Source organism: Vicugna pacos, chromosome 15 (genome assembly GCF_048564905.1).
Source record: "Vicugna pacos chromosome 15, VicPac4, whole genome shotgun sequence".
NCBI lineage: Eukaryota > Metazoa > Chordata > Mammalia > Artiodactyla > Camelidae > Vicugna > Vicugna pacos.
The window spans coordinates 26852292-26867753 of record NC_133001.1 but is presented as its reverse complement, the minus strand read 5'-3'; the positions used below and the strand labels follow the sequence as shown (position 1 = coordinate 26867753).

Sequence of the window (15462 nt, the reverse complement as noted above, 5' to 3'; positions counted from 1 at the left end):
AGTGGGATAAAAGAAAAGATATCTTTACACATTCTACAGATATTAAAAGGATATAAGGGAATACTGAAAACAATTTTATGGCAATAAATTAGACAATTTAGATGTAATGGAAAAAATTCCTTACAAGACACAACTATTGAAATAGACACAAAAAGAGAGAGAAAGTCTCCCTCTTTCTCTTCTGGTCCCAGGCGATTTGGGATCTCCCGGCTCCTGTGCAGACATGGTCAAGTCCAAGAACCACACCGCATACAGCCAGTCCCGAAAACGCCACAGAAACGGCATCAAAAAACCCCGATCACAACGATAGGAATCTCTTAAGTGGGTGGACCCCAAGTTCCTGAGGAACATGCGCTTTGCCTAGAAGCACAACAAGAAGGGCCTGAAGAAGATGCAGGCCAACAACGCCAAGGCCACGAGCGCACGTGCTGAGGCCGTTAAGGCTCTCGGAAAGCCCAAGGAGGTGGAGCCCAAGATCCCACAGGGCAGCAACTGCGAGCTCAGTCGACTTGCCTGCACTGCTCACCCCAAGCTCGGGAAACGTGCTCGTGCCCGCATCGCCAAGGGTCTCAGGCTCTGTCGGCCAAAGGCCGAGGACGAGGCTCAGACCAAGGCCGCAGCTTCAGCTGCAGCTGCAGCTCAGGCTCAGGCTCCCAAAGGCGCCCAGGCCCCTACAAAGGCTCCAGAGTAGAGGCTTTCATCTGTTGATGTGAGGATATAAGGACTAGTGTGACCCTTGGGCTGCTGTCTGCATGGGGCTCATGTCTACCTGTGCTGTTTGTACAAACCAACCTGAGGCAGGATCAAAAAAAAAAAAAAAAAAAGAAAGAAAGAGAAAGTGTCAACTGCCTGCCATCTATTAAAACATTGAATTTGTAATTAAAAATCTTCCTAGGCCCAGATGGCTTCACTGGTGAATGCTAACAAGCTTTCAAGAAAAAAATAACAGGAAGTCTATAAAAACTCTTTGGAGGAGGAGGAAAGAACCCTTCCTAACTGATTTTAAGGCCAGCATTACCCAGATGTGATAGCAATTAAGAAAACTGCAAATAAAAATAATGAAAATCCCTCGTGAACACTGCTGTAAAACTCTTTAACAAAATATTAGCAAATAGAATCCCAGTTTTTAACAAAAAACTTAAGTGGTACAATATGCCCAAGTAAGGTTTATCCTTGGAATTCCAGGTTAGTTTAACATTCAAAAATCAATGTAATTTGCCTTATAAATAAAATAAGGAAGAAAAATCATACAATTATCTCAATAGAGGTAGAAATAGCATTTGACAAAATTTAACATCCGTTTGTGATAAAAACTCTCAGGAAGCAAGACAGAAAAGAAATGTTTTTCAACCTGATAAAGGGCATCCACAATAAAATCTGCAGCTATTGTAACATTTAATGGCAAACAACTGAGTGCTTTCTCAAGATCAGGAATAGGGCAGGGGCATCTACTTTCATCACTTCTATTCAATATTATACTGGAGATCCTAGTCAATGTGAAAAATAATATTTAAAAGAAACAAACAAAACCTTCTTTGAAAATGACATGATTGTGTACAAATCAGATCCTAAGAAATCTACAAAAAACAAAAAAGCTGCTAGAACTAATAATGCATTTAGCAGGATATAAAGTCGATATACAAAAATAAATTGTATACAAAGCATAAAATAAGTGCAATTTTGAGCAGTAACAAATGAGAGGGAGTTGAAGAGCTATAAAAATAAACCATATCTTCTATGTATACTCAGATACTATGAGTCAGATTAGTGTGGTGTTTGTCATTTATTTAATAATCATGCTTACTCAGTTTACTTTATTGAAATGAACAACTTAATAAACAGCTGTCAAGTTATAAAAAGACAAGGTTTTTCTTGATTAGGTACCAGATTTAGACCTGGCAATGGAACACTTTGCAAATAAAGCCACAATAACCAATTAGATAATTCTTGGGAAAAGAATGTATAATCTGGGGGCTGGCAGTGTGCAACTTCCTGAAAAACATACAAAATGCAGAAGATAACAAAAATCTGGTTAATTGTTCCTGATTTGATAGTGCTACTCTTCTTACTTAGAGAAGTTTTTGAACAGATCACAAAGTTCCAAAATTAGGTCTAGCTCAGATTTACAGATTTAAAACACTGATAGGATTTCCTTAAGATGTCAAAAATCAAATAGTTAAATAGCTTATTTAATGTCCAAGTAAAATTCACATTATGCTGGTATTTACTTTAACAATGTGATTATTTGCATTAATCAACTGACCATAGGAGAGTACAACACATTTAAATTATTGCTCAATAAAAGAATAATGTTTGACTTGATATCTATTTGTAAAAATTAATCAAATCTAGTTGAATCTTTAAATTGCTTTTTCACTTGTCCTCTTTTGAAGTCTTTATCCGATGATTTAAGCAGACTTTTAAAAACAGGTTATAATGATACTAGAGCCAGCCAAAATAATATGAAAAACACTTAATATTTTAATAGTTTTTTAAAGCTTCAAGTTATTACAATTATTTTAAGAATGTAACAACAGCGTTTGCAATTTGAATTCATTTGCTCTTAAATTATTGTCCTTTGTTTCTACTTTCCTATATTTTCGAAGGATTCATCAACATTGTTCTCTAATATTAATCAAAACTGGAATAATCTCAGTTTCCAGCATTTGGCTCTACGAAAACACTTTTTCTTATACCTTCAAGTGTTAAAAATGTTTACAAGAAAGGGAAAAGATTATTGAGACTAATTATAAAGAACACACGAATGTGCCATCCCGAGAGCTAGGAAGACTTTCTTTCCTTCTTTCTTTCTTTCTTTTTCTTTTTTCTTTTCTTTTTATTCTAGTTTCAAAGGAGTACAATTAAACGGCCAGGTAAAGCTCAAAGTTCTTTTTTTATTGTGGTTGGGACGGGTTCTCCCGCTTCTCTTTGTATTACATTTTACCTTCCACCTTTCTCTTCCCATCCCCCTCCCTCACTCTTTTCCTTCAGGCCTTATTTACTCCACGTTTCAGAGTCGTGCTCCCTCTGAGTAAAACACAAGTTTCAGTATTTTCAAACTTTCTCCGTGACCACAAAGGGTCCCAACGGCTGTCGTGGTCCACCACCCTTCCCGCCCCCTCCAGCCGCCGCAGGAGGAAGCACCTGGCGGCTGCGCGGGGCGGGTGGGCTGGGCGCACACCTGGGGAGCGGATGGCTCCCCAACGGCCGCTCCGGGAGTTGGGGAGGGGAGGCTGCTCCCTCCCCTCCGCCCCCGGGGCGGTGACTCACCGCCGGGAGTCACTCAAAGGTGAGCGGCGGTGGGCAGGGGCCGGGAGGCGGGGCCGCCAGGTCAGGCAGGTCTGCTCCGCCCCGCCGCGCGCCCATAGCGCGCAGCCCGTCGGCCAGCTCGCACCGTCCCCCAGGCCTCTGGGCGCCGAGGCACCTCGCCGCCGTCTTCCTGACGTCGACCCTCCCGTCTCAAGCCTCGCGCCGCCCGTCCCTCAGCCTACTCCCGGCGCCCTACTCCGTCCTTCCGCCCTCCCGCGAGCCCCCGGCCTGCCTCGCGCCCCTCGCGCCCTCGTCCTCGACGCGCGCGCAGCATGGCGCCCCCCCAGGTCCTCGCGTTCGGGCTCCTGCTCGCGGCAGCGACGGCAGCGGTGGCCGCGGCCAAGGAAGGTGAGGAGCAGAATTGTGGGTTGGGTTGGACGGAGCTAGGGGTGGTCGCGCTTTCCCGCCGGGAGACGGACGGCGCGGGGATCCCCAGCCCAGGCCCTCTGCAGGAGGCGGCGGGAAGGCGCCCACTTGCGCGGGCCGGAGGGAGCAGCCTCACTTGGCGCTTTGCCCACCTCTCTTGGGAAATGGCCCGAGGGAGGGGCGGAGGGGCAGTCAGGGAACACAGTGGCCTCGGTACGCCCACCTTCTCTGGCCGTGAGTACTTGCGGTTTCGGGCCGGCGGAAACCTGCGGGGGACTGGAGGAGAATTTGCTACGGCGACCCGCGGCCCCGCCTCTCCCCGGGCACCTGCGGCAGGCCCCGGATGTGGTCTCGGGCGGGGACAGGTGGCTGCGGCGAGGCCTCCGGGACCGCTACGCACCTGTGCGCGGAAGGGGGCCCTCCCTTCACTGCGCGGTGTGTGGATGTTTTCCCTTTAAGGACAATCATGTAAGTAATGCCAAGTTTATTGTAGGGAACCCAGATATATTGATAGTCGTAAAGACAAAAAAAAAAGCCACTACTTCAAAAGAATCCCGTAATTAATAATTGGATGTATTTAGGGGAAGGGAGAGACAAATTTTTTTTAAATGGATATATTTTTCTTTTAGACATTCCGCTAAACATTTCCGTAAACCTAAACACACAGTTTTATGTCTTGATTTTTTTACACCCCCACCTTAACATCCAGAGTTTTCCATTTTCTGTAGTCTTAAAAAGCACGACTTATTTATTAATTTATTTTTGGCGGGGGCGGGGATTAGGTTTATTTATTTATCTAACAGGCGGTATTGGGGATTGAACCCAGGACCTCGTGTATGCTAAGCACGCACTCTAACGCTGAACTATACCCTCCCCTCGAAAGTACGTTTTAAATGGTGCAGAGTAACCTACAGCGTGGAAGGTCGCATCCTTGTGCAAATGTTGGATGTGTAGTTTGATTCCAATTTTTCTTACTCTGGAATAAACATCTTGGCTGCCGTCTCTTCGTTTATTTGTAAGGTGGTGGCTAGAAGTGAAAATCAGTTAGCCAAAGCTTTATGGAAAGGCTTTTTATACCCCCACCAACAGTCATTTTTTAAAATAACGCAGTTTAAGGAACTCAGTTTTTTTTTTTTCCAGCTTCAGTGTGAGGCTAAATACTTAAACTTAAATTGCTTTAAAGTGATGATAGCTGCTCCAGGAGTATGTTCAGAAAGTCTGTACCTGATTGGTATGTTTTAAATTTCACATTGTGCTTTTGAGTGGGTATAGCATAGTGCTACATAAGATTTTAACTCCTTGAGGGCAGCCACCATACTTTCTCCTTTTGTGACTCCAATACTGAATATAGCACTGGACAGATTATATAGGTGGTTCATACTGATTATAATAAACAGGGAAAAATGAAAGCCAACTTGGGATATGAAGGATCGGTATAAAAATTCTTTGGTCTGTCGTAACTAGTTTTTGTATTTAGTGATTGCACTCTCTTGGCTAGACAAAAGAAATTAGGTGGATTTGCCAGTTTGAAGTTAAAATGAACTTTTGAGATAGTCAAAGATATAACTGTTAAACTGACATCAGTACCCAGGATGGGCTGCTTAATAGCACTTTTGAAATCAGGTACTAGGATTTAATTTAGTTGGGAAACTCACATACAGAGGTGCCTTCAAATTCAATTGAAAGTATAGTTTTCTAAGATATGAAATTGTCCAAAGGTTGAATATTTTCCCATTAAACACCAAAGCAAGCATCACTTACTAAGAAAATGTGGTGGGAAAAGGGAGGGAGTGTGAGTTATTCACAGATCCTAAAATTGGAATTGTTGATTTTGGGGGAAAGAGTTCCTGACTGACAGGCAACTGTTTATCTAGCAGGATAGGGGAGGGAAAAAGCTGAGTCTGGGAGTATGATGAAGACAAAGCTGAATCTGCTGTTGGGCGTTTTTATTCTTGGTTTAAAAAATAAAAACGGGGATGCATGCAAATTAGGCTGTATAATATACACAAACTAGCCTAGTGTCAGTCACTCAAATTATAGCTAAAGCATAGAACATTTAGGACTACATCTTAAGGCTATGTGTCCCTGTAACTTAGGCATTATTGTCAGAACATAATTTAGCTGGGAGATCAGAGTTGAGAGTTGGATTCATTTGTAAAGTGGATTTTTTTTCCCCCAGAATGTGTATGTGAAAACTACAAACTGACCACAAACTGCTCTTTGAACGCATATGGTCAGTGCCAGTGTACTTCACTTGGTACACAAAATTCCGTCATTTGCTCAAAATGTAAGTAGAATATTCTCATTGCCTTTAAGTTTTATTTTAATTTATACTAATTGATGTGTCTTAAACTGGGAAGTGTCTTACTGGCTCAAATCTAAATTGTGTTATTTTGTCAAAATTATCTCATTTGAAGCTTCTTATGATTTAGAAAGTAAACAGGGGAACTTGTAAGTCTACAATTAATCTGGGAGTGTGGAGTAAATTAATTTTTTTCCCCTTAAGTGTAAAACTGCAGTTATTTTTCAGTTTGACATTAACCTTTCTTTTCAGTGGCTACCAAATGTCTGGTGATGAAGGCAGAAATGACTGTCTCAAAGGATGGGAGAAAAAAGAAACCAGAGGGCGCTATCCAGAATAATGACGGTCTCTACAATCCCGACTGTGATGAGAAGGGGCTCTTTAAAGCCAAGCAGTGCAATGGCACCTCCATGTGCTGGTGTGTGAACACTGCCGGGGTCAGAAGAACCGATAAGGACAGTGAAATATCCTGCTCCGAGCAAGTGAGGACCTAGTGAGTTGGGCTGCCCATATGTTACTTCTTTTCAGGCTTTCCAGATTGCTTTAATCAAATTTAGTTTTGAATATGTAACATGATTTTGTGGTTTAGACTTCAAAAAGATAGAAAAAGGTAGACAGTGAAAGTACCCCATCCTGTCTCAATCCCCCAGCTACCCAGTTTACTTCTGCAGAACTGATGTCACCAGTTTATTCCATAACTTTCCAGAGATCTTTTGTGAATTTACTAGCAATGTATGTTTTCTTATTTTTTTTTCTTGTGGTAGTATACCAAACATAATTTTCCTTTTATATTTTTACTTCACACTGTTCAGTATTTTAGAGCTGAATTAGTGTCAAAAGCATATGAATGATTTAAGCTATTTATATATTTGCTCATGTATTGTGTTTTAAAGCAAGATATGGTTGTTGTAGGGATTATGTAATGAAGAGGAACAGAAATACACTCCAGCTAGCTTAAGCCAAAAAGATTTTATTGGAAGGGCCTAGAAACTAGAAAGTTATCAAAACCAAGGCAGGCACTCTTTCCGCTTCTGTCTTCTGGAGCCTCATGGTCACTTTTCTGTTTCTCTCGGTGCCTTTTTGTCTCTTCACTTGGACATGGCCCAACATGACGAGCTAAGCGTTAGCGTGTGTAATCCTGAGTACAATGGCCAGAAGTCAGAAGGTCCTTGTTAGGATGTGTTCTTTATGATGTGTGAGGGCCAAGGAAGAAATGAAGGGCGTATCTCATGTATAGATAGATTTTTGTTAATTCTCCTATAATTCCCCTTGGGAATTTTGGCATTAGCTTATTTTTTTCCCCCCCAAAGTTATACAAGGGAGGTTTTGGTTTTTTTTTTTTTCATTTTGATCTTTTTTTTTTTTAACTTTTTTTATTGAGTTATAGTCATTTTACAATGTGTCAAAGACATTAGCTTATAACGAAAATAATTTAAAAGACTGAGTTGTTATGGTCAATCAATACTGTCTTTTTACCTTATAGCTGGATCATCATTGAACTAAAACACAAAGCAAGAGAAAAACCTTATGATGTTCAAAGTTTGCAAACGTAAGTGCTATTAAATGCATTATATTTGCACAGTTGGTACTCAAACTAAACTAAAACAAGTCTCAGTGCTTTTTAATATTTCTGAAAAGTAAGATACTATAAATAATAAACTTAAAAAAAATAGATGTGCAAGAGTTGTTCAGATTCCTGCAGTATTCTTCACTCAGATTCACCAATGAACAGACAGATTCTGCATCTATCTGAGCACGTATAAATATTTTTTCCCAGAACCTTTTGAGAGGAAATTCTAAATGTCATGCATCTTGACCCCTAAATGTTGTGGTGTATCTTCCTAGGAACAAAAGGCATTCTCTTACATAACCACTGTACAGTGGTCAAATTCAGGAAATTTACATTGCACTGTATTGTTCCAGTTTCCCCAATGTCCTCTGGCTGTTTTTTCCCCTCTGACCCAGGACCCAACCTAAGATCTTGCATTAGTTATGATGATTGTTCTGTCTCTATAAATATGGAACACTGCTTTGGCCTTTCTTTATTTTTCATAACATTGATTTTTTTTTTCCAATAAAATTTAAAATTTTTATTAGTATTTGATTGATAAACCACGACCTTGATATTTTTGAGGAATATGGGCAAGTTATGTTATAGAATGTCCCTCGATTTTGGATTTGTCTGGTATTTCCTCATAATTAAATACAGGTAATGCATTTTTGACAGTAAAACTACTTACTACCTATCTGTGTCTGTCCTAGTCCTTTACATTGGGAGGCACATGACGTCAGCCTGCCCCTTCACTAGTGATGTTAACTGGTCAGGGTGGGGTCTACCAGATTTCTCCACTGTAGAGTTACTATTTTCCTCTTTGTAATTAATAAATGTAATCTGTGGGCAGATACTTGGATACAGTGTGAATACCCATTTCTAATCAAACTAGAATGCAACTGTTTTTGCATCAATTATTACAATGATAGTTGCAAAATGGCATAACATTTTTTTATGCTTGGTTAATGACAATTCTAGACCTTGAGTTATGTGCTTAGTTAAAAAGAAGTGCTTCTTAATGTTGCGTAGGACACTTTTTTTTAAAGCAGATTTTTAAATTATTTACAGTGCACTCAAAGAGGTAATCACAAGTCGTTATCAGCTGGATCCAAAATATATCACAAATATTCTGGTAAGTTTTTTGTTTGTGTTATTGTTTTTTTTGTTGTTATTGTTTCTTTGTTAAATGAGCTTTAACAGACAGTTGACTGGATATGATTTTTGATAATGGTTAAACCTCATTTGAGTAACAGTTTAAGCCTTGGGCACTTAATTCTGCAAATCGCCTGTTAGTGCTTTCCTGCCATAGTCTTTGAAAACCTCAGCCTACCCTTAGAGTGTCTCTTAGTATCACCAACACATGCCAGTCTTCTTACCTTGGAGAACCTCTGTGATTGCTTTTGGCAATACTTACTTTAGGATGCTGCTTAGTCATATTTTCTCAAGTTTTAGGAGTTAGTCTAGCCAGTTAATCCTTAACTCTCCCAACTCTGGTTGAAAAATGCTTGAATAGTATGACGGAACTCTTTCAAGGTAGAAAATTGATGTCACTTTTTAAGACTTTTTGGAAGGGATATACTTTTTTCCTCCCTAAAAGCAAAATATGGTAAATGCTACTGCATTTTGGATTGCATTTCTTTAGCATTTTAGTATTAAAGTAGTTATAACCAAATAAGCTACTTTAATATCTTGTTTAAAATCCTCTTAGGAAAAGAAAATTCTCCTTTGAAAAAGAATTGTAATTATCTTTGGTTGCATTGCTGTTTTAATTACCTTTGACAGATTTTTAAAACCTCCCTTTTAAATTATTGGTGATAAATTCAATTATCTACTAATGGACACCAACCCATACAGATTACAGAAAATCAAACACTGAATATTCTGAATATTGAACAATGATATTTTCATACAGTTGGGTTATACTAATATTAATTTATGTTTTTCAATTTTTCCCTCAGTATGAGAATGATGTTATCACTATTGATCTAGTACAGAATTCTTCTCAGAAAACTCAGAATGATGTAGACATAGCTGATGTGGCTTACTATTTTGAAAAAGATGTGAGTATAATTTTCCTCATTTTATTCTTATGTTTAGAAATATAATGTTGTCTATCCTGCCTCAGTGGAGTCAAGATCTTTCATCAATTTCTATACTTACAGATCAACCATATGAGTAACTATTCTCCAAGTGATTCTCATGCTGTAGTTAATTTTGTCCTCCCTGGACATGCGCCATTCTTAACACAGCTTTGCTGCTTGTTGTACATTTATGTCTTTTTATCAAATTGTTCTGCCAAGAATATCTTCTCTCTATGGTTCTTACTACCTCCTTGGCAGTTATGTAGTTTGTAGGTATAGCCTTCCCGTTACAATTTCCATGAACAAGAGATTGTATAAGAAATGCTCTGTAACTGATATGATTAATGTTTGTTTAAACTTTTAATATACTATAGTGAGCTATTTTCTGATGAATTCTGGGATTCACTTTGACCCAGGAGGAGGATGGGAGTGGAGAGGAAGGATAAAAGAAACAATAGATAAAATAAGGTTGGCCATGTGTTTATATTATTGAATCTGCGTAATAAGTACGTGGGACTTCATTATACTATTCTTTCTACTTTTGTGTATGTTTATAATTTTCCTGTAATAAAGTGTTTTTTGTGTATTTCAATGAATGAGATTGTTTATCACCAAAACCAGAAAGATTTTTGGCAACAGTTCTTTTGGTATATAGTTGGCATGTAATTCTTTTGGCCATGGTAGGTTTTAAATTGCTTTTCTCCTTCTCAATACAGGTTAAAGATGAATCCTTGTTTTATTCCAAAAGGATGGACCTGAAAGTAAATGGGGAGCTACTGGATCTGGATCCTGGTCGAACTTCAATTTACTATGTTGATGAAAAACCACCTGAATTTTCAATGCAGGGTCTACAAGCTGGTATTATTGCTGTCATTGTGGTTGTGGCAATAGCAATTATTGCCGGAATTGTGGTGCTGGTGAGTATAGGACAAGTAAAATTTCATCTAAGAGTTTTTTCTTTCAAGAAAAGATGGTAACATGAAAAAGCCACAACCATGTTCCAAAACATATTAATGAAGCAAAATCTTTTTTTTTATAATTCTTTTAATTGAATGAATCTATTGCATTTCTGGGCCCCTTTTATAAAATAGTCACTTTATGAAGCAAGAAAGGCTACTGATCTGAGAAAAGCTTGTAGCAGGGCACCTCACAGGTCAGTTATGTTGCCATCAAATAGCACATACCCTTCAGTTGTTCTCACTGCACACAGTTCACCACTTGCCAGGATTGGTGCAAAACACCTGGACTTCCAAGCCATTCAGTGAGATGCAACAACAGAACACAAATTAAGGTTGGCACAAAAAAGAATTAAAAGGGATAAATATGAGCCACAGTTCTAAATAAAAGACGAGTAAATTGAATGTAGCAGTGCTTCAGAAGAAGGCTATATCACCTGAACAAGCAAAGTTTATTTTAGATATGTAAGCATGCTTCAGCATCGGAAATCTTAGTAGCACAACAGAATTCAGAAATAGACCAGAGGTTATATGAGAACTTACATTTTCAGTTCAGTGGAATTACCACACTTGGCCATCCATCTGGAAGAAAACAAAAGTTGAATTCCTGTTTCATCCCACCAGAGCTGGCTGTATTGCTCAGTTGTGTGGATGGCACATTCTGGAACACAGCAATGTGAAAGCAGTTGGGCAGTGAACTCATGTTCAGACACAAATTCTAGATGGATTATAGTTCAAATGTTAAAAAAATAAAGTTAAGTCTCAGAATTAATTTTAAGATATGTTTGTACAACCTTGTGGTAAAAGAAATCACTTAAGGCAAGAAATCTGGAATCCATGAAGGAAGAGATACATATTTGACTTCACTGAAATTAAATATTTTGTATGGCAGAGATACTTTAAAGTGAAAAAATCTCAGTGATAGGCTGCAGGAAATATTCACTGTGCATGAAACAAAAAAGGTTATTATGCATAATATATAAAGAGTTCTTACAAATTAACTGATGAAGAAACTAAAAAAACAACGATAACAGGTATAAATAGACAACATGAAAGGAATTCCAGATGGCAAATAAACATGAAGAGTTAATCATAGAAATCTAATTGTCTGGTAGAAATGAAAGCATAAGTAATAAGGAAGCATGGTCAAAGTCACGTATTGCAACATTGCTAGTAGGGGTGAATCTGGAAACAACCTGAGTGTACATCCAGAAAAGAATGGTTGAGTAAACTAAGGTATCCATGCTATGGAATAAAGTGACTATTAACAAGAAGGAGTTCAATCTACAGCTTTTGGTCTGGAAGGATTCCTGTGATGTTGATACAGGCTGTGCAAAGACAGAAATGACATTGGATGATCTCATTTTCTCAGACCCCCCCCAAATTTATATGCATATGTTTATATATTTGTATTAGGGTGGAATAAGATGTGGAAGAATGCATACTAGGTTGTTAAATTTCACTAAGGATTATTCATTGTTTTCTTGGTGCATTTAAGAAACAGTGGCTATAGGTAGACTTTAAAATTAAATTTGTTCTGATCAGAATTATGTCTGTTAAAAGCATATGTGTCAGTTTAGACTAACTTTTTGTTTGGGTAGCAGTCCTCAATTAGTAATCATTTTTCTTCCATTTAGGTTATTTCCAGAAAGAAAAGAATGGCAAAGTATGAGAAAGCTGAGGTAGGTGGATTATTTAATTGAAAGGTCTTTGTTCGATCTCTTACTCCTAATAATCTGGTACCTTCCAGACACTGACGGGTCTCAATTACATTTGAATATAGTCAATTACATTGTAGTATAGTCCTCAGGGCCTTAGGGACAGTCTCACAGTATGCCCTTACCTAAATTCTCTTGCATGAGTTTCATAGCAGCCCAGATTATATTGAATTCTGCCTCAGTGGGACAGGAAGCCTATGATTTTTATTGCACAAAGAACCAACATTTAGTAGACTCAGAGGCATACTCTGGTGGATTTACATTAGAGAAAGTCAGTGTGACTGATGACCTGATATAATGACTATCTCTATGTCAGTGAAATAATAATCATTAAAAATGAGCTTAACTTAAATCCAGGTAAATCTGTTGCCTGCTAACTAGTCGTGTTACACTAGTATGGAAATGAAGTGTGAGACTGTTAGTATGTTTCAGTCACTTGGAATTGGATATGAACATACTTGTCTCTGAGCCCTATCAATAACTTTTTCAGTATCCCCACCAATTTTTCTATATTTATACAGTTATTTGCAATTGTATATATGCTATATAAAATGTAAAAGAATATTGAAAAAAATCCAATGGAACTAGAAGGTTCTAACATTCTCTCCCTATACCATACTCAATCATCTGGCTTACCTGGTTTGGTGACCACAGGTCTAGGGGGTGGACCATCCCTGAACTGAATCACTGCAGAAAGTTAGAATGAAAGTGTAGTATTGTGGTTAAGGGGAATACAGACCTGGGTCTGACCACTCTGTTAGCTAGGCAAGTTTTTTAACTTCCTTTAAGCCTGCATGTTTCCTTATCTGTAAAATGGGAATAGTAGTACAGACCCAATGTAAGGATTAAACAAAGTAATCTGTGAAGTGGTCCCATGCTTGCCACATAGCAAGATGTTTGCCAGCTGTAGTAGTTGTCACCTTGTCTCAGTTCTGCCTGTAACTAGTTGTGTAATCTGAGACAAATGACCTAATTCTAAACTTCAGTTTCCTCACCTGTAAAATAAAAGATTGATAACAGAAGATTAATTAGTTCTTCCTAGATGTACAAATGGTATACTTGCAATAAAAATCTTACCCATTCTTAAAGATCTAGCTTGCCTGCTACTTCCCCGTCACTTTGGCCTTCTTATCTCTAAATAGCAATTTGGATCATGCACTCAATGTGTGCTTCCTTGTAATATACCTTTAAAAAAAACCCAAAACTTAAATAACTCATGAATGTGGAAGAGAATTATCTTGCTTTCCTCTTTGTTTTTTAAAGTTATTTTCAGAATGAACAAAAGATTGGAAAATTATTTAAAATTTTCTTTTTCCTTCTATTTCAGATAAAGGAGATGGGTGAGATGCACAGGGAACTCAATGCATAACACTGTAATTTGAAGAGTAACTACAAGAAGGGAGACTAGCAAACAGACTCAGATTACAAGTGTATAAGCATGGGGCAAAGAGAAGATCTTTGAGGACTACTATTTTGTTAGTTAACATCATATATTTGTAATAGTGAAACCTATACTCAAGATATAAGCAGCTTCAAATTGACTTTACCAATCTTAAAATTTGACCACAGGTGTCATATATATGGAGATCTATATAAAACCCAGAACTTGGACTGCATAGTTTAAGTTATTTATGCCTAACATTGAGGGGTATGCATTAAGTATGCTTCCACAGTAGTCTGAATAACTACTGTCTGGGCCACTTGTGATTAAATAGCTGCCTTTCTGTTTACTTTGAGTCTTGTAAATAAAAACTTTTTTTTAATAAACTATAATAAAACACTCAAAAAATGAGGTTCCCAACTTTATTGGAATTATATTGAATCAAATTTCATAGTATACACATAAGATAATAGGTTAAGAAATGTTGTGAATGCTAGCTACAAATTATGATTTGCATGAGTCCTTATAATGTACATTCAGTCTAAAATGTATAACCTGTGTTGTATAACTTCTACACAGAAAAAACAAACAATTTTATTCTAAATACATCTAAGGTTCTATTTTAGACACATTGGCCTTTTGGCAGACTCAATACCTTGCGGCAGAACTGATGGAGAAGGTTGTGAACCATGAATTGCGTGGTTAGTTGAATTAGAAGCACCAGATTTTCAACATCTTACATAATGATTAATTATGGTACAAACATTTTATATGAAGTTAAAGTATCCTGACATTTCGGCTTTGATAGCAAAATTTTAAAAACACTATGAAAAGAACATTAAAGAAAATATAAAAACTGGATTTAAACATTTACCAATGATTTTTATCTCTTGTAGTAGGTAAAATTCTAGGATGACCCCCAAGATTTCTTACCCCTGATATATATGCCCTGTGTGATCTCCTGGAGTGTGGGCAGGATCTGTGAATATAATGGGCTATCACCCCTGAGATTAAGTTATGTGACAAAGGTAAAGGCATTATGCAGATATAATGAAGATTCCCTCATCACTTGACTCACTTAAAAGTGAGATTACAAAAGAGTGCCTAAAGGTAAGAGACAAGAAGCAACAGCAGACATGTTCTCCTATTAGCCTTAAAGCAAACTGCCATATTTGGAGAGGGTCAGTAAGGCTGACCCTCGCTGCTGAGGGCCTTGGTCCCTCAACCACAGGAAGTGAATTCTGCCAACAGCCAGTGAGCTTGGAAGAGGACCCCAGCTCCTGAAGAGATCGTAGCCCTGGTGACATTTTCACTCCAGTCTTGAGACCGTGAAGAAAAGCCAGTTACGCTATGCTTGGACTCCTGACCCACGGAAACTGAGGTGATGTTTATTGTCTTATGATGCTAAATTTGCAATTTGTTATGCAGTAATAAAAATTAGTATTAGAAAGTAATGAGGACTTTAAAGACAATAGGAATAGCAGATATAAAGAACAGCCACCACCGCTAGGGCTAAGACAGAGCACCCAAAGAAGAGACCCTCTGCTTCACCCAATCCCCACATGCTGGGCTGGGATCCAGATCTTGTGGGAGAGGGCACTGCAGCTCACTGAAGCACAGGGGAGTTGCTGTGATGCTGCACTTGTTGAAAATCTCTTCTGTGGAACTTAATGGAAAAATTTGCCCTTGAGAGCAGGAGTCTTCAAACTACAGCGTGGCCCACCACCTGTCTTTAAACAGTCTGGAAGCTAAAAATGGCTTTTTCATCTTTAAATGGGTGAAAAAAAATCGAAAGGC

The 15462-nt window shown here is 38.4% G+C and overlaps 1 protein-coding gene and 1 pseudogene across 1 annotated transcript; both read left to right on the top strand.

Moving 5' to 3' along the window:
- Positions 1-223: 223 nt before the first annotated feature.
- LOC102535464 (large ribosomal subunit protein eL29 pseudogene) lies at positions 224-691 on the top strand (annotated as a pseudogene).
- Positions 692-3287: 2596 nt separating this feature from the next.
- On the top strand, positions 3288-14082 carry EPCAM (epithelial cell adhesion molecule). The gene is made up of 9 exons (XM_072937770.1): positions 3288-3657; positions 5855-5962; positions 6230-6470; positions 7461-7526; positions 8598-8661; positions 9488-9589; positions 10327-10527; positions 12204-12248; positions 13612-14082. The coding sequence occupies exons 1-9, from the start codon at positions 3582-3584 to the stop codon at positions 13651-13653; spliced, it is 945 nt and encodes a 314-aa protein (XP_072793871.1). The 5' UTR covers positions 3288-3581; the 3' UTR covers positions 13654-14082.
- Positions 14083-15462: the final 1380 nt, after the last annotated feature.